At 37.0% G+C, this 23,721-nt stretch overlaps 1 protein-coding gene across 1 annotated transcript in view; it reads left to right on the top strand.

Moving 5' to 3' along the window:
* The window catches only part of LOC150081762 (alcohol dehydrogenase class-3-like), a 61,146-nt gene that overhangs the window by 9,687 nt on the left and 27,738 nt on the right, over positions 1-23,721 (top strand). The window contains exons 4-7 of the mRNA XM_090380312.1: positions 4,836-4,974; positions 6,744-6,831; positions 16,556-16,685; positions 20,941-21,157. Of these exons, the coding sequence (XP_090236438.1) occupies positions 4,836-4,974; positions 6,744-6,831; positions 16,556-16,685; positions 20,941-21,157 (574 nt within the window). The remainder of the gene's footprint in view (positions 1-4,835; positions 4,975-6,743; positions 6,832-16,555; positions 16,686-20,940; positions 21,158-23,721) is intronic.

Genomic DNA, 23,721 nt, shown 5'->3' with positions numbered 1-23,721 from the left:
CAGCGGGCTGTAAGAACAGTTCATTCGCTGCTAATTATCCATTTTGAAAAGTGGAGTTTAAGTTTTGGTGATCAATATTTATATTTACAGTTTAAATTTTTTGGACGAAATAATTAAATGTGATAATGCGTCACTATTATTGCATGCGCCAATATTCTTATCGCATGTAATATTGTTAAGAAAGAAGAAAGCTCTTTAAATACTGAGTAAGATACATAAAAATATCAGAAGAGAATAGATAAAATTCGGATATTACTAAAAATTGATATTTTCGAGTCTTTTTATTTATTTATTTTTTTATTGTAGTGGCCATCCAACACCATTATCACACAGGTTAAAATTTGAAATATCATACAGACAGAGAATGAGGTACAATAACATGCAAGCCATAATATGCAAACATCATAGACAGTTTTTTTTACTTCCCCCTCTACTGTGTGTGATGGATGTCTCGAACTAATCTATCGCAGCCACGCCGTATGTTTGTGAAGATTCTGGTACCCAGTAAAGCCGATGAGGTCAGTATGAATAACGCATTAGTTTTAAGGCCAGGGAGGAAGGTTGGAGGGCATAACATTTGGAGCTATGCCTACATGGCAGAGGGCCACTCAGTATAAAGAAAAGAGCAGCGAGTTGAACACATTGTTTTTCACTACGCATTTGTTCGCAGAAATACTCGTACTTTAATACGATGCTACACCAAAAAATGAATCACTTTAAATTTTTATGCATGTATATTCTGAACGAAATCGCAATTGCAAATTGTATACACTGCCTCTAGCATCCAAACAGGATCCTGACACGCGTCGGTTTCATGTTGACGTCGCATACTTCAATAGCATCAGTTTGTATAGAATTGTCCAAAATGTTAAGGTATGTATGGTTCTCTGTAACATGAGAAACAGCGCCACACCATAACCCTACCTTCTCCCGACTGCGACTGCGCTGTTGGCACAATTATTGGCTGCAAATTATCGAAAGTCCATTTATCGATAAATGATTGAAAAAAATTCTGATTATCGATAAATTTTCTAATTAAATTATTTATCGATAAATGATTGAAAAAAATTCTGATTATCGATAAATTTTCTAATTAAATTAACTGTCTCATTTATAGAAGAAAATCACAAAATTATAAGAACAGATTTTATTGAGCTCATTCCACATTGTGACAGCCATAGTTATTTAAACAGATTTTAGTTTTTTTATCCTTATTAAGGAAGTAACATTTCAAAAAGCATAAGGCATTAATTGTGGCTGGAGAGAGAGACTGCATCGAATCTTATGAAAATTCCCGCTGAAGAAAATGTATGCTCTGCTTCACAGCTTGTAGGCTTGATGGTCCTTAATGCATCATACAATCGATCTAGATTTTCGCTTCTCTTTTTATTTACTTCGTACACTGCCTGCATTGAACATAGAGGACTTACTTAAGGACTCGGAAGTTTTTGATTCCAATTTGCTAATCTCACAATAGAGGTATTTTTTGAAATCCTCCTCTTCGTCGTCTTCATTTACGTTGCCCTCATCTGGAGTTTCTTCTGCACTACTTATATCCGTAAGAGATTCAGGATACAATCGTAAATACATAGAAGTGGCATATTTCTTTAAGGAAACTGGAGAAGACATCTTGAAAGTGTCAGAAATTTGCTCATTTATAGCTTTAGGATCATGAAGATATCGCAAAAAGGAAACAGTATTTTGAACTCTTCTTGATTCATACTGTTGCTTGAGAGAAAGATGCATTTGACGAGCTATTCCACTATTTTTCTTTGCCAGATTTTTAAGAAGAAGCATCATAGATTTGTCTGCTTTCAACAAGTTTGCATCTTCAGAGCACAAAGAAGTTAATACTATTTCAACTGGCCTTAAAGTGTCACTAGACTCTTGACTGCGGTCCAATCTTTCTCAGAAAATTCTTCAATGCAGCCGATTTCTAAAGCTTGTATGATGCAGGATTTCAGTTTATAAAACCTCTCGCACATTTCAAGTAAACTGTTCCAGCGAGTTCTGACATCAAGGATTAATTGTTGCTCATTTCCGTGTTCTGATTTCATAAACCTTGGAGAATTTCCTGATCAAAACAAAATAATTGTCTTTAAGTGCCAGTGACTGAATATTGTCTTCTTCGCTATCTTCATGAACATCATATTCGTAAGTCTCTTGATCTACTTCATCTTCCTCTTCATCAATGACATTTTCCTTATAAAGAACGTCCAATATAGCAAAATGAATGCCGTGCGCCAAACATTCTTGGTGTTCTGGGAGTAATTCTTGGCCACATTTGACCATGACAGATGCACCGTCCGTTGTAGAAGCTGTGATGTGCTCATTCATGTCGAGTCCGAATTCTTTTAATCTGATATTGGCCAACTCCTTACATTTAGCGCTATTTAGTGATCCTCTGATTAATATCATTCCCAAAGACCAATGCTCATTTTCATCATGGACATTTATGTTCAGAAATCTTTTATTTTTAAGAAACGTATATTCATCTAGATTCTAGAGTGAGATGAAAATCGTTGACCATTTTTAACTTTCTCTTTGAATAAGTCAGTTAATTCCTTTTTCTTTTCCTCATAAAATGAAATAACCATATATATTTTTTACTGTATTAGGACAAGTTGGTGAAGGATTATCGTATTCATCCCTTCTTTTTTTTTAAACTATTTTGTATAGTCACTTTTGCAATACGTTTAAAACTGAAACTATCAACACTAGCCATTTTGGAGACATCTTTCATTGAAAATTTTGTTTTGTAGAAGTGAAGAGTTTTCTGGGTTTTTTTGTTGCCACTTCTGCATCATCACTCAAATCAATATGGTGAACAGTCTTTATGCGAAAGGCTAATCCTGTTGTTGTACTTCCAGCACATTTTAATGTTTTATTGCATATGTTACACTTACTTCAACACTACTAGGCTTGGTAAAATAGTTCCAAACATGTGAATTTCTTGGCATTATTAGGCCTGTATATAAAAAAAGAAGTAATTTAATTATATACTGAGTGAAGAAAACGTTTTAGTGAAAAATCACACTTCATATGTTTCCACATTATGAATAATTAAATTCGTGGCACTTCAGCCAAATCTTAAGCTTTCGACTAATTTTTACAGAATCAGTAAACTGAGAACATGCTTCTACAAGGATCTCCAAGTAATATTGAAGGGCTGCAGCATTCCTTATAGTGCAGAACTGAAATCGATTAGATAAATGACAGAAATTGAAATAAAATCACATAATTGAAATCAATTAGATAAATGGTAATAAACAGACCACCTCATGCGGCGTAAGTAACACGAGTAACTGACAGCTAGAGGCCCCGTAGAGGGCAAAACAAAACAACGTTTTCTATTACTAATAAATCTCATTTGAGAGAAAAGTTGTTTATTTAGCGTAAACTTAAAAAAATCCGTAAGTGATCTGAAATTATCGATACATTTTCGCGATGATTATACGATAGTTGACTTTCATTTATCAATAAATTATCGATTGTATGCACAAGACACAATGCACTGCGTTAGTCGAAGTCCTCCAGGCGTCGCTCACACCTGCCCATCTGCTTGGAATATGATGTAGCGAGATTCGTGACTAGAACAGATTTCGCTGCTTTGTGAACGAACTACAGCTTTCGTTGTACCACACAAGGCGAGGCCACTGATTGCGGTTGGTGATGTTTAGTTTATGTTCCAAAACAGAAGCTGTGGAACTCCGTGCGTGGTGTGCTGTACAGTGGGTGGTATGTTGCCTTAACTCCTGTTAATGTTTTAAAACTACTAGTTGATGTTTTGCAAGGATTTTTGACGCAATTGTCGTACTACCATTCTGGGTTCCAGCTTGGAGTGAGCTTGCGTGGTGTTTCTGGTCATTAGTGGTACTGTCATGGTTTAATTTCATGGATATCCTCACCGGCGGTCGACTTTGGAAGGAGCAGACTGTCAACAATTGCTTATATTGACAACCAGCAGATGTGAAATCCGACAATAGTATCCCTGCCATCAGTCAGTCATTAGTGTGTACAAAGTAACTAAAGCAACAGGTCGCACGGTGCCATTGGATATGGAGTGAGAAATTTTTGTACAGGTTGCAGAAGGCAATCTTCTCATCTTTATAGCAATTTTATTTGAGAAGCAGTACAGCATTTATTAGTAACGTAGCTTTTTCTAAGAACTTCTTTAATTTGTACCGTTATCGTGCATCCAAATCATTTTTATAATGGCGAGAGACTTTTTATAAAAACATTTAGAACTGTATTCTCGCCATTGATGAATGCGTATTCTTCGTAGGGTTACATCAAACACATTGAAAATGAAGTTATGCCTAGCAAGGTAGACACTTCCAGCACATTTTATAATAACTTTAGTTAGATTCTGCATTCGTTTTAAAATATGCTTGAAATTTTCTGGGTTTCATTTTAATTGGATATTTATTCAGCTTCATGATTAAATTGTTTAGGGCTCTGTACATATTTAAAATAAAGATTAACAGCCATCACGAGGCTTTCATGTATAGAACTTTTAACCGGTATTATTTTTTTTATTATTATTATTATCATCAGTTTATTTCTCTTAGGAGAACACCCGGTTACAGCTACTGGCTAGAGGGTGAAAATACATATACAACTATGTTACAAAAATACATCTATGTTACAATTATAAAATACATGAAATACATAATATCTGATTTATAACTACATTTTATCTGGAAAATACACTATTTGAGTTATTAATTATTCGCAAATACTTTTACTATCTAACTACTGTAAACTGGTAAGAACATACCGTGACAATTGAAATACCGTGACAATTGAAATTTGTTTTTCCTCCTGTTCCATAGATGGTTTCTACTGGAGTCTGCCATTCTGATGTGCATTTTCAGAAAGGTCGGGAGCCCTTTTTATTTCCAGGAGTACTCGGACACGAGGGTGCTGGAATAATCGAAAGTGTTGGTGAGGGAGTAAAATCCTTAAAGCCTGGTAAGTTACATCAATCGAATGATAAACAAAATGCATGAGAGATATTGATACAGTTTTAGCAGAATTTGAATGCAGTTTTAGTTTTTCATAGGGAACATGAAAAATGGGTCTAACAATTGAAGTATTCATTCTATCCATATGGCCAGACGGGCGAACGTTGAAGGTAAGGGGCAGGAGTTGGGCGAAAAAACAGAACCTTTACTTTTCTATAGAACCGGGTCAGACTAGGCGTGTTTAATCGCCGAGAAAATGCATTCTGAAAGTTTCTGGGTATGTACAAATATCCGAATTTGTACATACCATGTAATATTAGCTGTTAATGCCATTATGGCTCTTCTGTTATATTCTCTATATTCCCAGTACTGTACGCACTATATTATATTCCCAGTACTGTAGCTTGGAGGCTGTTCGAGGAAATTGGAGCAAAATTCGGTAATAAAGATGATTTAAAAAACACGAAGTAACAATTTTTCAAAAAGGTGCATTTATTGACTTTTTTTTATGAAGTTAGGTATGTCAATTCTGGATATGACTTTACTGTTTGCGCAGAATCAACGGCTTACCCAGAAATGTTGCTCTTGTTGTAATGTTTAAGGCGCATCAGCAGCTTACGCCATATTGCGCCTTATAAATTGCTGTAAATTGCCTGTGTAAATTGCTTTCCATATAGTAAGGACTATTACTGTTGACCTGAGAGGGAATACAAGCACTATTTTTTGAGCGGAGCGGATTTTATTACAAAACTAGACTGTTGATGGCATTTGGAGATTTCACTAGACTTTATTTGTGCTTTCAAAGTCGATGTTTATATTATCTGCATAATGTGATGATATTCTGATTGTCACGGATAAGAGGTGTAATGGCAGCTGTAAATAATAATTAAGATAGGAATTCACCATGGGGGACATCTCTGCCGGTGGGGAAACCCCACCGGTAGAAGGTAGCTTTCTTGTGAGATTGTGCACGAGTATCGACCTGATATTGGCTATCTATACTTCCATGTGAAAATATCCTTTGTAGGAACTTTTCTGAGCTACGACGAAATTTAAGGTTGAATTTGGTTGTAGCTCATCTCAACTGAGTCTTTTCCAAACCGGTAATGCAACTATACAATTAAGGTGGAGAGTGCAACTATACAATTAAGGAAGATACCACGAAAGTCAGATGAATTCCGTAATTGTGTTCTCTAATATTTTAGTAAGGCAGTGCATTCTGGGGTTTGTCACTCTGTTGGAGAGATAAGGATTTGAATCCCATCGGAGACTGGAGGAATTCTGAATGGTCTCTTCAATAAGGATTGCGGTCTCAGGAGGAGAGGACTAAGGTTTTCACTCCGCACAAGGTATGAATCTGCCCTTGAATACACTTATAAAGGCATGATATGATACACACGTGCAATATGGCTTTAGATGCTAAAGCGCTACTTAAATAATAAGAACAGTAAAAAGTGCACTGTTAAGAACATAATAAAAACAGTAAGGAGTGTGACTCGGGTAAGTGAAGCGCCAAAAGAATTCCCAAAGAGACAGAAGTATAACCTGATGTAGTGCACCGACCGATACGCACACGACATTTTCTTATTTGTGTGATTATTTTAATTTAATGATATGTCAGATTGACTGTTCTGAGCACTTAGCAACAGGTTTTTAAACAGTTGTGGCTGATGAGCCACACTTATGTAAATAATACAAATAAGAAAGTTTGCCAAAAATAAAAATATGGTGGACAGAGGTATGCAAAATAACATTAATTTGTTTATTTTTATTTAGGAGATCATGTCATTCCCGCCTTTGCTCCTAACTGTGGAGAGTGCAAGCTGTGCAAACACGGCAACACCAACCAGTGCGAAAAAATGCGGTAAGTGCGATTATTCTAACGTTAATTTATACACTTTGTCTCGACATTATTTTAAAAAAAAGTGTGAATACTAGATATATTGATAGAAAACATTTAATAAAAATCATGCAAGTAATATGCATAAAGTAAAGGTCTAAAGAACGCATCATTTATTCTTCAACATGGCTGAACAGGAATTATGGCGTACTGAACAAATCGCTCTGTTAGACTTTCTCCTTTATAACAGCCTTATAATCCTCCTACTTGTATTCCACCCCAAGCTTCCTCCTCACACCACCCCAAGTAAAGATGGACCGATACAACAAAAGGAGAAATCACATGAACATTCGTCCCCGACCTCAGCAAAATATATCCCAAGCAACCGGCTTGGTACTTTCCGGGGATGCACTTGACTTCGCTGTTTACAGGTCTTGGAGCCTTTAACGAGAAACTCTTCGGGTTCGGCCTTGTTGAGGACCCCAATTGCACGTGTGGGGAGGTCGAAAACTGGAACCACTTGGTCCACGATTGCCCAGAATACGAAGATCTCAGAGGCATCCTGATCAAAATGATACACTACCTTCCGAAAGGACTGAAATCCCACTTCATTGACTCAGAAGAGGAATACAGAGCACTTTCTCAATATGCAAAGGACCTCTTCGAGAGGAGAAAACTGTTAATTACCATAAATCGTGTCTGACGAATGACCACCACAAGTTAAATTGTACAAGACCATAAAATACCATCGAATGGAGTTACTACAGAGAAAAACCCTGAGACAAGAAAGTGAAAAACACAAGGACTGGACTGAAATCGACTCGACACGACACGGAAGAAAAGAGACTTAACGCAGCGCAGCTGCCAAGCGACTTGAATGTGGCACTCTAGCCTCCTTCATTTTTAATATCCCTATCCCCAGCTGGGTGGGGACGGTCTTACTGTCTTCTCTCCTTCTCCCCAGCAACTGGGGTTTTTTCGTCCAGCAAAACAGGCAAATCAACCATAGAACATACGCAATTTACAGACACAAATACGGGTTAATGTATTTAATTACGGGTAACCCTAAAATAATAATTTGATTTTTTTTGTCTTCTCTCCTCCTCGCCGCTTTCACTTTCTCCTCTGGGGGGGGGGGCATGGGCATGCCCCACTGTGACTTCGGGTCGCCCCCTCTCTCGACTCCATACTTCTGTCTTTTCCCCCCAGACTTCAGTCTCCTCACCCACTCTACTGCACATACGCAAGTGAATGCCCTGCACGTCGGAATTGATTTAATCATCTCCAAATTACCCTTTTCGCTCATACACTCGGCCTTTCAGAAATTTAGCGTTATTCCTCATCGAATTTAGCAAAAAAAAAAATTTTTTTATTTTTCTCTCTCTCTCTCTTTTTTTTTTTTTTCCTCTCTTTTTTTTTTTTTTTTTTGTTTTAGGCCCTAGCCGCCGAAATCTCCAGACATTAAGCGGCAGGACCTGCCAGAGTAAATCTTAGTTTACTTGTGGTTCCTGGTCGGCCTCCACGCGGCGAAAGTGGGGTAACGTTGGACCTCAGCAGGGGGTCCAGCGGCTGAACGACCAGATAAACAACGGTACATGACAGTCATCATTTTCAGCCATTTTAAATCCACTGTTGTGTTATGTCTCTTTCCAGTTCCTTCTGTTTTGTGCATTGGCCATCCATTTACTACCCATAAACTCATGAATTTCATCTATCCATCCCCGCTGTTTTCTTCCAGGTTTTCTTCTAGCTCCTCTTGGGTACCATTCTGTAATTTTCTTAGTCCATCTGTTATCATGTCTTCGAGCTATGCGTCCTGCCCAAGACCATTTTAGTTCTTTAGTTTTCATAAGAATGTCCTTTACTTGAGTTTGCTGCCTAATCCATGTGTTTCTCTTCTTATCTAACAATCTGATTCCCGAAGAATTATATCGTTCCGTTCTTCGCTGTGTAGTTCTCAGCTTCTTTTCCATTCTTTTGGTGAGTGCCCAAGTTTCACTTCCATAAGTCATGGTGGGGAGTATACATTGGTTCGTTATTTTACGTTTCAGACAAATTGGGACATTGCTCCACAGTATGTGACTATATTTCCTCAATGCTATCCATCCAAAATTTATTCTTCTCTTGATTTCCAGCCATTTATCATTATTACAGCTAATGACTTGTCCCAGATAAGTATATGAATCCACCGTTTCAATTACTGCTCCTTCAATCATTATTTCCCTTTCTGTGGCATACTTGTTCATCATTACTTTTGTTTTAGCCGTATTCATCTTTAGTCCAAAATCCTTACTAACTATGCATAACTGATTAAGATTTTCCTCTAATTCTTTGGGATCGAGGCTTATGACCACAATGTTATCTGCAAATCGTAAATGGTTTAGGTACTCTCCATTCACATTGACTCCTTTCTGCGACCAGTCTAATCTTCTGAAAGCTTCCTCAAAGGCAGCACTAAACAGCTTCGGAGATATTCTGTCTGCTTGTCGAACTCCTTTCTCGATTTTAAATTTATTACTGTCTTTGTCTAGTCTAATAAAGGGGGTAGCATTCTCATATATTTTCTTTAAAATCATAATATATGGGGTATCTATGCCTTGTCTTTCCAGTGCCCGAAACATTGCCTTATGCTGTATGGAGTCAAATGTCTTTTCATAATCCACAAATGCCAGGAATAATGGTGTTTTATATTCATTTGCTTTCTCCATTAGCTGTGATATTACGTGAAGGTGATCCATAGTTGAGAATCCTGTCCTAAAGCCAACTTGCTCTTTCGGTTGATTCTCATCAAGTATTATTTTTAATCTATTAGTAATGACCCTTGTGAACAATTTGTAGATGTGGGATAACAAGCTAATTGGTCTATAATTTCCAATTTCTGATTTATCTCCTTTCTTATGCAGCAAAACTATGATTGCATTATTCCATTGCTTAGGGGTCACACTTTTTCTAATGCACTTTGTGAAGAGCCTTGCCAGCATTTGTGTTATGTCTCTTCCTCCCAATTTTCACAACTCTACAGTAACTTCATCTTCCCCCGGCGCTTTCTGATTCTTCATTTTCTTCAACGCATGTTCTACCTCATCAAGAAGAATATCGGGTATGTCGTATGTGTTGCTAATTTGCGATCCATCTTCCCCACTGCTGGCATCAATCCTTCGTTCCTTGTATAATTCTCTATTGTAGTCTTTTGCTATTTGAATTATGAATTCTCTGCTATTTATAAGTACACAATCGCTATTCTTCAGTTTAATTTATCTATCTGTATTACCGCTCATGGCCGCTGATTTAAGTCCTTTGTTTTCCCTTAATGCTTGTTCTACTTTTCTTGTGTTAAATCTTCTTATGCCCTCTCTGAGTCTCTTTCTAATGGCTATGCATAAGTCAGTATACTAAATTTTCTCCTTGTCAGTGTTTATCTTGCTCTTCATTTGTCGCCTTCTGTTCATCATAACAAGTGTTTCTTGACTAATTTTTTCTTCTTTGGATTTCTTTTTCCCTATAGGTTTCTTGATCTTTATCACTTTCACAAAGTTGTAATATTCCTCGTCGATATCTTAGTCCTGAACAGTCCGCAGAAGCTCAAACTTGTTAAGTTCCAGTACTTACTGCTTTTTCTCCTCTTCTGTTATCTCAAAGACCTTTGTATTTTTTACTCGAGTCAGTTTTTTCCTTTCCTACATCTATATCAAGTGTACATCTTACCATTCTGTGATCACTTCAAACATTTACCTTATTCAGGACGGTAACATCATTCACAATATATCTTCTGTTAGTGAGATTAAAGTCGATTTCGTTAGTTGTTAATTCATTTGGACTTTTCCATGTCCACTTTTTGTTCACCCCTTTCTTGAAAACAGTGTTCATGACAGTACACATATACAGGCCTGAAGTAGCCCAGTGGTCAGGAGCGAGAGTGCATAGCACGCATTCCTTCAGTAGACCCGGGTTCAAGCCCGTGACTACTAAATACGATAAATATTTGAATTGACGATTTATTGTAAACTCTACTGACTTGGTTGTTATGCCGGAGTATAAACAGAAAATTTATTTAATATCCATACACTTTTAAATCTCTGGCATTTCCCAACGAACTGGTTGGCCCACAATGAAAACAACGTGGAGATGGGGGGGGGGATGCCGTTTAACACTTTACCACCCCAAGTAATTCAGTGGTTCTTTTCTTCAATTTTCTCCTTTCAGTGAACGGCATAAATGTGAACCTCGAAATAAGAACCTTCCAACGCTAAGCGCTCATCAAAAAAATGTGATGGAGTAGGAATTATCCACTGCTTTCCCCCTTCTTTCTTTCTGTTTTCCTGTTAATGTGATGTGATTTCCTGAAATGGATTTTACACATAATCCATATGTATCAGGAAGATAGGCCCGGGTATTTTTGGTGTGGGAGGGTCAAATCCTCTGGAATTCGACACCCCGTTATCGACGACATATAAATCTGTCGAATTTGCCCAATTTCTATTGAGAAATTTGGCAAATTCGACAGATTTATTTCTCAGGTTGGTTATTCACACAAGCAGCTCGTCAGAACCGATTGTCCAGGGTGATGATCTGACCTCACACCAATAAAAGTTTTTTTACACGCTCCAAAGAAATAGTAAAAAATATGGGATTTGAGCCGTATTGGTAATCAGCGATGAAGTTTCTGGGTCTCGTAGTTCATAAATGAAGCATTAACTGATTCAGAGAATACACTAAACAACTCCTAGACTGCAGTGCTGGGAATGCGGTTGTGTGAAACTTCTGTATTTTGTACGAGGTATATGGTATATTTTGGAAGGAGGAACAATTTTATACGTGTAAAAGCAGTTGGTATATTTCAAAGCAATTATTCGTGTTTCCGGCCAACACATTTTAAATTGCAGTGAACATCGCAACGTTCTCCATACTAAACAATCAAGTTCCTGTACTATGAGTTGCTTAGGTACTTCACTACTACTTTAAAAACAAACATCACCGAAAGGCTAGTCTCCCCATTCTATGATAAAAGATGGCATAACATTGCTATGACAGCCTGTTTTTGGACTTACTGGTCCATTATTGAAAATTGCCTTCAGATCAATTGCAAATTAGCCTTTTGGTGATATCATTTGCTTGAAAGTAGCAAAACCAACTGTTGGTGCAGTGCTGTTATCTCTACTACGACCATTTAGATAATCCGTGCAACTTGAAACCTGTTGGCTTAAAAAAACAAAAAAAGGGATGTACAGCTAATGCGTGGAGTGCGTTTGAGGCACGTTCGATTTTTATTTCTTAAATTAATTGAACACTTTCTTTTTCTGTGATTAATAGAAGTGAAGGCAAATAATTATCCTGTTACCAATTAACTAATAATATATACTAATTGACTAATGATATATACAAGTAACTGTTTTCACACCGCACATACTTCAAAATGTAATATTCGCTCAATCTTTTTAATATTTTACCTATTTCTTCCTGTGTTTTTAATAAAATTAAAATGCAACGTGTGCTAACACATATTCCATGTTCCTGCTGTGATTAACATAATAAGTAACTAGTACTTATTCACAATTTCTATATTTAGTAAATGATAACAAAAAAACAAACTCCTCAAAAAGGAAACGACACTGAGTGGACAGAAATCATGAGATACCTGCCTAGTAACGGGTAGGCTCACCTTTCGCCCGGATGAGGGCAGTCACACGGCAAAGCATTGAGTCCACTAGTTCACAAAAGCGTTCCACAGGTATTTCCATTCATGCTTGCTGCACCGCTGTCCATAATTCCGTCGCATTCCTGGGTGGAGGATCCAAAGCTCGAACGGGCTTTTCCACACCATCCCAAAAATGCTCCACAGGGTTCATGTTCGGTGAACGGAGAGGCCATTTCCTGGTGGTAAAATCTGCGGAATGCTCTTCGAACCATGTTCTAGTCACCACGGCTCTGTGGGGAGGTGCATTGTCCTGCTGGAAGAATCCATTGCCCTCTGGGTGCACAATGACCACAAAGGGATGCAGATGGTCTGTATGGATGGACACGTAACTTGGACCGTTCAGAGATGCATTTAGACGTACCACAGGTCCCAACGTGCGCCAGTTGAACGCCTCAGACCCTTACCGACCGTCCACCTGCCTGAACAGTTCCTTGTTGACATGACGGGTGCATAGCTTCGTGCGGTTTCTTCAGATGCGCACCCTTCCGTCCGCTCTAAATAACTGGAAACGGGACTCATCGGACCAGGAGACCCATCTCCAATCATCCAAGGTCCAGTACTGATGCTCTTTCGTTTCTTGAGGCATAGAGTCCTGTGTCGTGGTGTTAGCAATGTGACTCTGGTGGGTCGGCGGCCCCCCATAATCTATTGCAGCTAATTTATTTATTTATTTCGTATGATGTGATCAATACACGAAGGAACCAGTTTTTTCTTGCTTCCTTCGTGTATCGTGGCCGGGATATCCAACCAACCGGTTGGTTCGGCACCATCGTGATATCCAGCCCGAGGGGGAATCGAACCCGCGACCTTTGCCAGGTAGGCACTTTACTTACCCGGCTAGCCCGGTCGGCATTGAGGCTAATGATCTTGGTGGAGACGTTTCTGGCACTTTCTCGTTGAAATCGGCGGTGATTTGTGCCACTGTCACTCTTCGGTTGGCTGAAACTATGCGAGACAGACGTCGACGGCCACTTTCATCCACCATCTTTCTCCCCCACAGATGAGATGTTCACGATGAGATGTCATTCTGAAAATGGTGTATTCCAATACACGCTTGATGCTGTGAAACTGGGATAGTTCAATTTCTGCACCATCTGTTCGATAGAGTGACCCATGCGTCGGGCACCCACTATCATCCCTCTTTTCAAAGTCGGTTAACTCGCCACGTTTATCCTTACTGGCATCGAATTACGGTCTACGTGAATGCCTATATACCTGCCAAGCGGTGGGTTCGTTCGCTAGCGAGAGGGGTGACAGCGTCGCTTCGCGTTTCCCAGTCGTTTCCCAGGAACTAGGAATCCCATGAATTTTGTCCTTTCAGTGTATATCGTATGCACGAACCGGGAACATTTCTTTTCCGCCCATCCGTCATATTGCTAATTCATTCCTCTACTAAGTGCATGGCAACAAACATGATATTAGTATTAGTATTAGTAACGGCCGCATGGTGCAAGGTGCTTATGCTGCACCAGCCAAAAAAAAAAAATAAATAAATAAAAAAATAATAATAAAAATAAAAAAATATATAAATAAATAACTAAATAATAATAATTAATAATAAAAAAGGAAATTAAACCTATCATCCTATGCGCTTCCCTTACCCGAAAGTACTATCCAGATGACCTTTGAATTTCCCCAAACTGTCGGCCTCTACCACCCATGAAGGCAACTTATTTCAGTAATTTATAACTGGCTGGCTAAAATAAAACTTCCTGCAGTCCAATCTAAACATTTCCCCCCGTAACTTGAATTTATGTCCCCTAGTTCTAGCATCCTTTTTAATCTTGAAAATTTCGTCCTCATATCCAGTGCTATGTGTTATTTATGAAAAAAGAAAAGAAGAAATAATAATTTCCGGATGTTTATTTTCTTGATTTTAATGAAATGTGGGACGGCTCAACAAATCTTTCTGCGAGAGCTAATTATAAATTTCATGAAACTCCACTCTATTGGAGTCGAGACATTAAGGACAGACAAACACAGCGAAGATAGTTCACAAAAACACTCAAGTGAACAAAATAAAATAAAAATAAATTTTCTGTTTATACTACGGGACGACCAAGCGGTCAGAGGAGTTCACAAGATAGATTTTAGATAGATAGGAATACAAGAAACAGCACCGTATTCAGTAGTCAAGGGCTTGAACCCCGGTCACTCAATGCACGTGTACTTATGCAACCGCGCGCCTGACCACTAGGCTACGGCGGCCTAGTCTGATTACTTTTGCGTAGATGCATGTATTAAGAAGACTGTGTAGCTTTTGCTGTATTAAATGCTGTGAAATGTGGCCACCAAAAATTCGTAAAATTCCGAACTCTGAATAACCAAAAGGTTCTAGATTTGGGAGGTTATACTATATAAATAAATAGTATAGAGGGAAACCAGGAGGAGTTTATTAATAAATAATTCTCTTAAAACGTTCAGGATTTTTTATCTTAATAAGACAGTTCGAAATGGCACTTCTCATTAGCACATCTTTTCATATTGCTGGCCCAAATGCATGCTACGTGTCCAGTATGATAAAGTGTGTAGTGCATTTTGCACTGGCTGTTTTTATAACACAATGACAGTTATTTGATATTAAAGGTATTTTTTTTGCCTGAAAAATGTGGCAAAAAATAAGTTGTGTGATATTTATATGAAAGTATTTTTTTTAAGTTATTATCATTTAATGTTAGTTTGTTTATTGAATATAGTGTCTTTTACTTTTCATTTATTCTACTTATCAGGAGTATAATAATAACCTGCACAATGCATACGCTTACAACCGTACGTTGCATAGTGTTAGGGTCAGGCGCCACCTGTGATTTCTCACATCTGCGCCATATGTACGCTGTGAAGAAATACAGAACTACTGTAAATGCCAGAAAAGTGTTGTCTGTTTTATATGACATATTGCGTTAGGTTCTGTTGGGTGTCCTGGCATTTGGTCGCAGGGCCCCTGGTGGGACCTCATGCTGCCCGCACACACCGCTAGGAGGTAGCTAGGCTGCCCTTTATTCTCTGGCTGGTCTCCGCCAGGGTCGCCTGAGCGTCCTGGACGAAGACCAAGTTAAAAAAAAAAAAAAAAGAGAGAGAAAGAGAAGAGAAGAGAAGGCCTGGGGAACAAGAGGAAGGGGGGAGTCTGAATGTGAGGAACAAGCTAAAGTGGACAGATAGAGAAGGCAGTCCACCCGAGTAAGGAGAAATAGGGGATGGGTAGAGAGAGATCAAAAGTCACAGGGGCAGGCGCCACTGTGCGAGTGCCAAAGGCCAAGCACTCTCTGGGAGTCAGCTTTTCAAGGAGTGCCAACCATGATGATGCCAGCATAGTATTTTAATCTTCAGTCTTACTCTTTTATCAGTTGGGAAAATGCTATCCGACCCCAGTTTGTGTTTGCACTTGGGGATCATTGTTCTGAGCAGCTCTAAGTTCAGCAAACTTTGCCCGTCTAATGGTAAAGACAGCTTGTGCGTAATTCGTTAAGGCTTTGTATGTTGTTTCATTCTGAAGTAGGTATGTTTCATGGTTACGAGGGTTCTCCTGGATTTCAGTAAAAAATTTGAGCCTACAATCATCGTATGCAGGGTACTCATACATGAGATGCCCCCATGACTCCTCTTCGCCAGTGGCAGAATGGATTGCTTTCAATTCCCATTGCTGTCAATTTCTGTTGAAAGGGCCCATGTCCTGTGATCAGGAATGTAACTTGCAGACCAGGTGAAAACCAGGAAGGAGACTTTGGGAAAGTCATGTCAATGGATGGGAGGAATCTTCTGGTAATTTCTCCTTTGGGCGTGGTTTCCCACGAATGCTGCCAAAATCCTTGAAGGTGTTTGAAGATACGTTTTCGTACGTTACAGTAATTGCCTTGTGTTGCTACTTAGGCGATATTCATACTTGTTTATCTTCTCTAGCTTTAAGCTTGGTAGATTCAAACTTATGCGCCATTATTGTTTGGAAAAGAAATAAAAAAATTCGTGGCAGGTGCATGCTGTACCTACATTTTTATTTGCTGTGTGTCCTCCCACCCTGCTTCTCCAGTCTGAAGTATGTTAACTTTGCTCTTCTAGGTTCTCAGGTCAGTCAGTACAATTAGATGGCACCACAAGAATAACGTGCAAAGGCAAGCAACTTCGCCAAATGAATGCGGTTAGCACTTTCTCCGAATATACGGTAACTCACGAAATGTTCATTGCAAAGGTAAGTATTAGGCTACATATTTTTTAATTAGTTGTTTTTTGAAATTCATTCACGCTCAGTTATGGAGACGCTCTATGAATGTCACTACAAGGACAACTGATGCTTTGTACCTGGAGTACAATATTTTCCTTTTGTGGCGCCAGTTTACATGAGATCATATCTTGCCATTTTTCTACCCACAATTTTCAAGAGCAATTCAGAGTAAATCAAGGACAGTCGGATCCCGGTTATTCGAAACAATTTGAACCGAGGATATTTCGGATAGATGATTTTTTCCCGATAATCGATTTTAATACGGTATAAAAGGGAAGCATTTAAAATGAGAGCAATTGCAGTAATTTTCATTTATGATTTACACGTATGTACTGCGTGCTTTCCCATCTTTAAAATAATTACACTAGAATTAGTGTAATTCTAGTGTAATTATTTTACACTAGCCAACAAAAAATATTTTTTTCCTACTTCCGCATTGAAAATATGTGATTTTGGAGAAAATAAACGCGCTGATTCAGAAAATCACCATAAAAAGTCTGTATCACGTCTACATCCAAAGATGTACCAACGTTTAATATCAAAATAAAGGGATAAATACGTATAATTCAAGTTTGTAATAAAAGTGCAAAATAATATTAAACGTTCTATTATATGATTGGAGGATAGATTTACAACCCTGAGAATATGTCACGATCAGTTAATACTTGGAAAACCTTGGCACAGCCTACAAAAATCCTCACCAAAAACACTAAGTGTGCTCTCTTCAAATTGTAAATCATTGCATCAGAATTTGAACCTAAGAACCATAGGTAGAAGTCTGATTATGTTTATCACAAGAAACCCGAGACCAGAATGAATTGCTAAAATTAAGAGCTTATATCTCTTTAAATACCCAGTATAATCTACATAATCTACACTGGGTAGATTATGCATATTTGGGTAAATGTAACTCCCTCTATATTTAATAACTGTGACGTGATGTGAAACTATCACGGTGATTTCGAAATCTACGCATAAAAACTGGTTAAAAACAGATTTAAGTTGTGGAGGTAAAAATCGTGTTGGCTAGTGTTATCTGTTTGTACAAGATTTTTTTTTGAGATTCTGTTCATCTAGCAATTGGTTTCTGTGGTCTGTATTTATCATATTGTCTCTCTTCATTTTCAATTTCTCTCCATTTCAGATAAATTTAAATTAATCGCGAAACTATTTCGTCATTTGTCAAAAAAGCATGAACTGCGCGTTAACTGTAGTTTATTTTCGTAACGATCCAGATTATCACCTGTCAAAAGTGAAAACTTGGATTGTTACGAAAACAACTCACAGTTAACGGGCAGCTCAAGCTTTGTCTCTTGTTTTGTGCATTGCTAGTAAAATGTCAAAAAGAAGAATTTATTATGGAGTTTATGGAATTGCACAGAGAAAAATCCCTTTTTATTAAAAGTTAAACCTAGGGGAGGTATACAAATAAAAATTTAAAGAACAAAACGCATTAAAAAACTAGTACGTCTATCTGTGAAAAAAGTTTATCTGGCTGAGTAGATTATTCATATGTCACTGCTAACACCAATGGCACTGATGTAATGAATAAAAATTCTACTGAAAACAAAATACTTACAAATTGACTATTACATAAATTAAATCGTGATGAATTAATGATAAAGCTATAGTTTCTGGGCTTAGCTTTGGACTTGGTGCAGAATTATATGAAGTGCAGAGTCATTTTGACAAATCTGCTTAAAAAGCATAGGAATTCGGATTGTAAAAGACTAAAAATTTCCGTCAAAGAGAAATAAATCAAGATCTTAATTTTGTTCAAAGAGTAAAGATCGAAAAGAAATAAAATTATCTGAAAGCCGTGGAAAAACCGGTTATGCAAATACTATATTATCATTATCTATGAGACCCGCAAACTTTAGTAGTGATAGCTAAATGAATGACCGTTTCAAAATTTGACCTAATCTCATAATTAAAGTCTCACTAATGCTGCTAATACTGTTTGTGGCGTTAAAACTAGACTAAACTCGTAGCTGCAGTCACATTTTTCAGGATGTTATGTCTGTATTTTGCAATTAAGCTGTAGTTGAAATTAAACATCTTTTACATAAAATTCCATGAAGGATTTGATTAGATTTTAATTGCTTTTCCAGTATTCATATATCTTATAAATGCGATTGTATTAGAAATATATCTATCAAAGAATCGTGAAAAAATGGTTGGAAGAACGATCCATTACAACTGTCAGCTGGCCAGGAAACAGCCCGGACCTGAATCCTATAGAGAACTGTTGGCATCGTGTGGAATCTGTAGTTGCCAGAAAGAAACCAAAGACCCTTCGTGAACTTCATAATTGGTGTTTGGAACCACGAACTATCAGTTGATTGTCTTCAGAAATTGATCTTGTCAATGCCTCGATGGTGTGCTACTGTCATCAGGGCCAGAGACGGTTCAACTAAATATTAGTGTGCACCTGCTGAACTTTTCATTTTGTTTTCCATTTAAAATGATAAACTGAACCAAACTGAGGGCTTCTGATAACATTTCAGCCATAATTGCCGTGTTTGCCAAAACTGTTGTATAAAGGTTGCAAATGCTCATTTTGGAATATTCTGAGAGCACATGTCAAATATTACTTAGCTTTGCCTTAACTATTAATAAATATCTTTTGTTTATATTTATATTTGTGATGCTAGTCATTAATGCAACACACATTATATTAACGTAACATACCATCGCGAAAAAAGGATTAGAAATGTGAAATTCCTAGGTGATGCACTTTGTTTGAACACCAGTGTGTGTATATATATATATATAAATTTAAGTGAGAATAATTATTAAAAATAAAAATGCCAGTAGCATGGCAAGACAGAAGAGCAAAAATTGTGAAATTATACGTAACGATCAAACCAACAGGGAGGAAAAAGAATAAAATTATTGCAGCAGAAACTCTCGAAGATAATTTAGAAAGTCTAAATACAAAGATAATAAAATATAATCAATTAAATTATTGGCCTTGTGGTCCTCTGATGAGATGGGGCATAATGGTCAGTCTATTTCTGTTTTTGTTTTATTTTATTTTATTGTAGTTGTTCACATCTCTGCTGGACGACAAATTTGTGAACAACACAATTTGTTGTTCACAAATTTATGATATTTCACATAAATTTGGACCTGGTGCCCGTCAGAGGGGGCGCCGTTAAATTTCATTTAATTGGCTATTCAAAATTAATTGATTATATTTTATTATCTTTATTTACACTTTCTAAATTATCTTCGAGAGTTTCTGCTGCAATAATTTTATTTTCTTCTCTCCCTGTTGGTTTGATCGTTATGTATAATTTCACAATTTTCGCTCTTCTGTCTTGCCATGCTGCTGGCATATTTTTTTTATTTTTATTTTTTAATCATTATTCTCAATTAAGTTTATATCTCGAGCGTCATGTAGAGGAAAATACTTTTTGTTGCCTCTGATGTATGCTTTACCTCTTTTTATGTAAGATTCAGTTTTCAATTATTTCAAACATTATTCAAATATAAGTATATATATATATATATATATATATATATATATATATATATACGTAATATTGATAAAAATAAGAGGATATAATTACATTACTGAACATTACTGAAGTTAAGAAACATTTTTGCTGCTTGCATTTTGGCATAACACCGTTTTTGTTAGAGGCAGATAAAATATTTAACTTCAAAGCAGTGTTATTTTAAAAAAATACCATTCACTATATGCTTAGCTAGAACGTGTATTTTTCTATCATTTAACAGTGTAATAATTATCCCTTTCACTCACGATGCAAAACTTAGTATACAGTATTTGTATATTAAGTATTTGTATACTATATAAAAAAAAACTGGGTGCCCTTTGAAATTTTTCAGCAAAAATCATTCCCATTCCTACTTTTTTGCGACAAGGCCAAACTCAGTCTCTGGGCTGTATTGGCTTTTCGACCATCTTTTTCCCGTGGAAGCAGAGTTGGCAATATGGTAGTTTAGCTATTGCTTGTTCATTCGCAACAAACTGAATGCGAATTATTCTAATTTTAGTTCTTTTAACCTTTATACTTATCCTTAATGTCAAGTTAAGAATACAAAAGAAGTTAACCAATTTCAATTTTTTTTTTCGTTTTTATTATTGTTTTTAGTAACCTTTTTTAATATAAATCCCTTTTGAAATATTTATTTATTTTCATTATTGTTTCTGTCCTTCATAGTTTTTGTAAAAATCTGCATTTATTTCCTCCAGATTAATCCTAAGGCGCCACTCGAAAAAATGTGTCTGATCGGATGTTGCGTACCAACTGGATATGGAGCAGCTGTTAACTGTGCCCAAGTGAAAGCAGGATCGACGTGTGCAATTTTTGGACTGGGTGGAGTCGGCATGAATGTAGCAGTGGGTTGCAGAGCCAGTGGAGCTAAACGCATCATAGGCATCGATACGAATCCCGAAAAATTTGAACTGGGTTCGTATTAACAACCAAAATTTTATATTTTAGTCTCTCTCTCTCTCTCTCTTAAGGTTAAATATGCAGTGAACTTATATAGGCATTATGTATATTAGTTCCATGAACAATAGCACATGGCACTTAACAGATACACTGTGGACAATACTTATAATAACGACCACAAAAAAGCGAACTTTAAGTTTTAAGAAAGCACACTTTAACATATTTTTAATTAATATTTATAATAAAATTTTAAAAATTAATAATAATATTTTAATTAATTTTTGATAGAACAAAGGATAAATTAATTCAGATTTTACCCCAGAGCTGGTCCAATGTATTTCCTGCCCCAGGCAGAAAGTTTTTCGCCACCCTCTTACTAAGGATATGTATATTTCTTGCCTCATTGTTCTTCTATTTTTGGCGCCCTTAAAGAATAGCCCCCGGGCAAGGGCCGTACTAGCCCGTGCCTTAATCTGGCGCTGCAAGTTTACCCTAATGAATCAGTCCCAATATCTAAATTAAAAGCCACAGCGTTTCTGAATTCTGTATTAAATTCCATCACCTGGATAAGTTATAGGTTCTATAAGGAGTTATACGGTACAATTAAAATTAAACGATTACTTCAAAGACGATTAAGTTTTAAATTTAATTATTAATGAGAAATAATTAACTTGGTTGGAGAATATTTTTAAGTAATAAACTACTTAATACAAAATTCACGAGGTGAGTTTTTTTTTTTTTAAACTTAGTACTGTATACTAAGAAGAAATAGTGTCGCGTATCACCCCTTTCTTTGGCTTTGTCGTCGCGTGCTGAACATCAGGCCGTTTACCAAAGAGCGAGTTAGTAAATCGATAATTATAATTAACCTTCCGTTGGTTGTCTCTGACAGACGCCACTTTTAATTTTTTTTTAATGAAATCAAATCGTCTCGTGTACCTTTGCTCGCCAGTATTCTCCAACTGGTTATACTGTATTTTCTGTTTTCATTTCGAGACGTTAAATTTTTGCTTGGTGTAACAGGCATAAGCAGAAGCGTCTACCTTTCTTTCAGGCAATTCCTCGTCCAACTTGACGCCTCACAGACGCCATGTGGGAATGGGAATGAAATAGTTGACAATTAGAATGAGACAGTTGACAAAAATAGAGTTCACGTTGCGTCTGGATTTCAGTCTGAGGAATCAATGAAATTAAATTTTAAAAAAATACGATAAAATCTTTCTATATTATTATTATTATTATTAGTTTCTCTCGTTTATTTTCTTTTTATAATTTTTAATTGGGTTTCTTTCCTCTTCAGTCACATAGCTCCCTGAAGAGCTGTTGTGACCACCAACAAATTCCTCCAACTGCATCGATCATGTGCTCTACGAGCGGCATCGCAAAGTGTCATGTCATGTCATGTCAAGTCAAGAAGTTTACTGATCTCATCCTTCCACCTAGTTGCACCTCTTCCCCTGGAATTTTCCTTCCATTATATTCTTCAACAGAAAGTTTTCCCTTCTTGAGTTTTCTTTTGTTGATGCTTTGAAGAAGAATTTTAGGCCTGCCAATTTTATTCAATACCCACTATTTGTTCTTCGATCCAAGTAAGAAACACGCAGTATTCTCCTGTAACACCGCGTTTCAAATGCCTCAATTTTCTTCCTGTCAACTTTTTTCAGATTTCATCTTCACATCCATTCTCAAGTTTCGTCTTTAGGGGCAGATCGTGATCTCTCCATAATTTTATCGAATCAGTGATGAACGTTTTAGCAATTGCCTGTCGTCTCTTTACATTGTTTGAGAAGTCACTATTTTTATTTATTCTTGACCCTAAGTAATCAAATTCATCAACTTCTTCGATATCTTGCCCATTAACCTTCACTTTACTGGAACTGAGATTAGCACAGTATCATCTGCATGACGAGGGTTGTTTGTCTTCAGTCCTCCAATTTTGATGCTAGTCTCTAAATCTTCCAAAGCTTCATGCATGGTATCTTCGGCATAAAGATTAAAAAGATGAGGTGACAAAATACAACCCTGCCTGACACCGTTACCTACTGTGATAAAGTCCATGTTTTCCATGTTGGTTTTCACATTTCCTTCCTGTTCCTGGTACAGTAGCTTACCAGCTGAATTATGTGGATTGGGAAAACCATATTAGTAATCGTTTGTCATGTTGAACACAATCAAAGGCTCTTGCCTAATAAAACACAAAACGACTGGAACATTGAATTCTTTGCATTTTTCAATAATCAGTCGTAGACTTAAGATCTGATTTCTTGTTCCTCTACCCCTTCTGAAACCTACTTGCTCTTCTGGCATTTCTTCTTCAAGTTTTCTTGAGATTGTGTTTAATATGATTTTAAGAAGAATAAGGTGCTAGCGTGAGAAATTAGGCTAATAGTCCTGTAATTTGAGCAAAATTTCAGATCTCCTTTTTTTAGTAAGGGAATAAAAATTGTTTTTTTTTCTAATCTGATGGCCACCGTCCCGTTTCCCATATTTTTACAATAATTTTATGAAAAAAACTAGGCGCCCTTGACACCTGTTTAAAAAAAAAAAAAAAAAAAAAAAAGGTAAAGTGCAGCCATTAT

Source organism: Mastigoproctus giganteus, chromosome 8 (assembly GCF_048544385.1).
Source record: "Mastigoproctus giganteus isolate SK-2022 chromosome 8, ASM4854438v1, whole genome shotgun sequence".
Taxonomy (NCBI): Eukaryota; Metazoa; Arthropoda; class Arachnida; order Uropygi; family Thelyphonidae; genus Mastigoproctus; species Mastigoproctus giganteus.
This window is presented reverse-complemented; position numbering and strand designations above follow the sequence as displayed.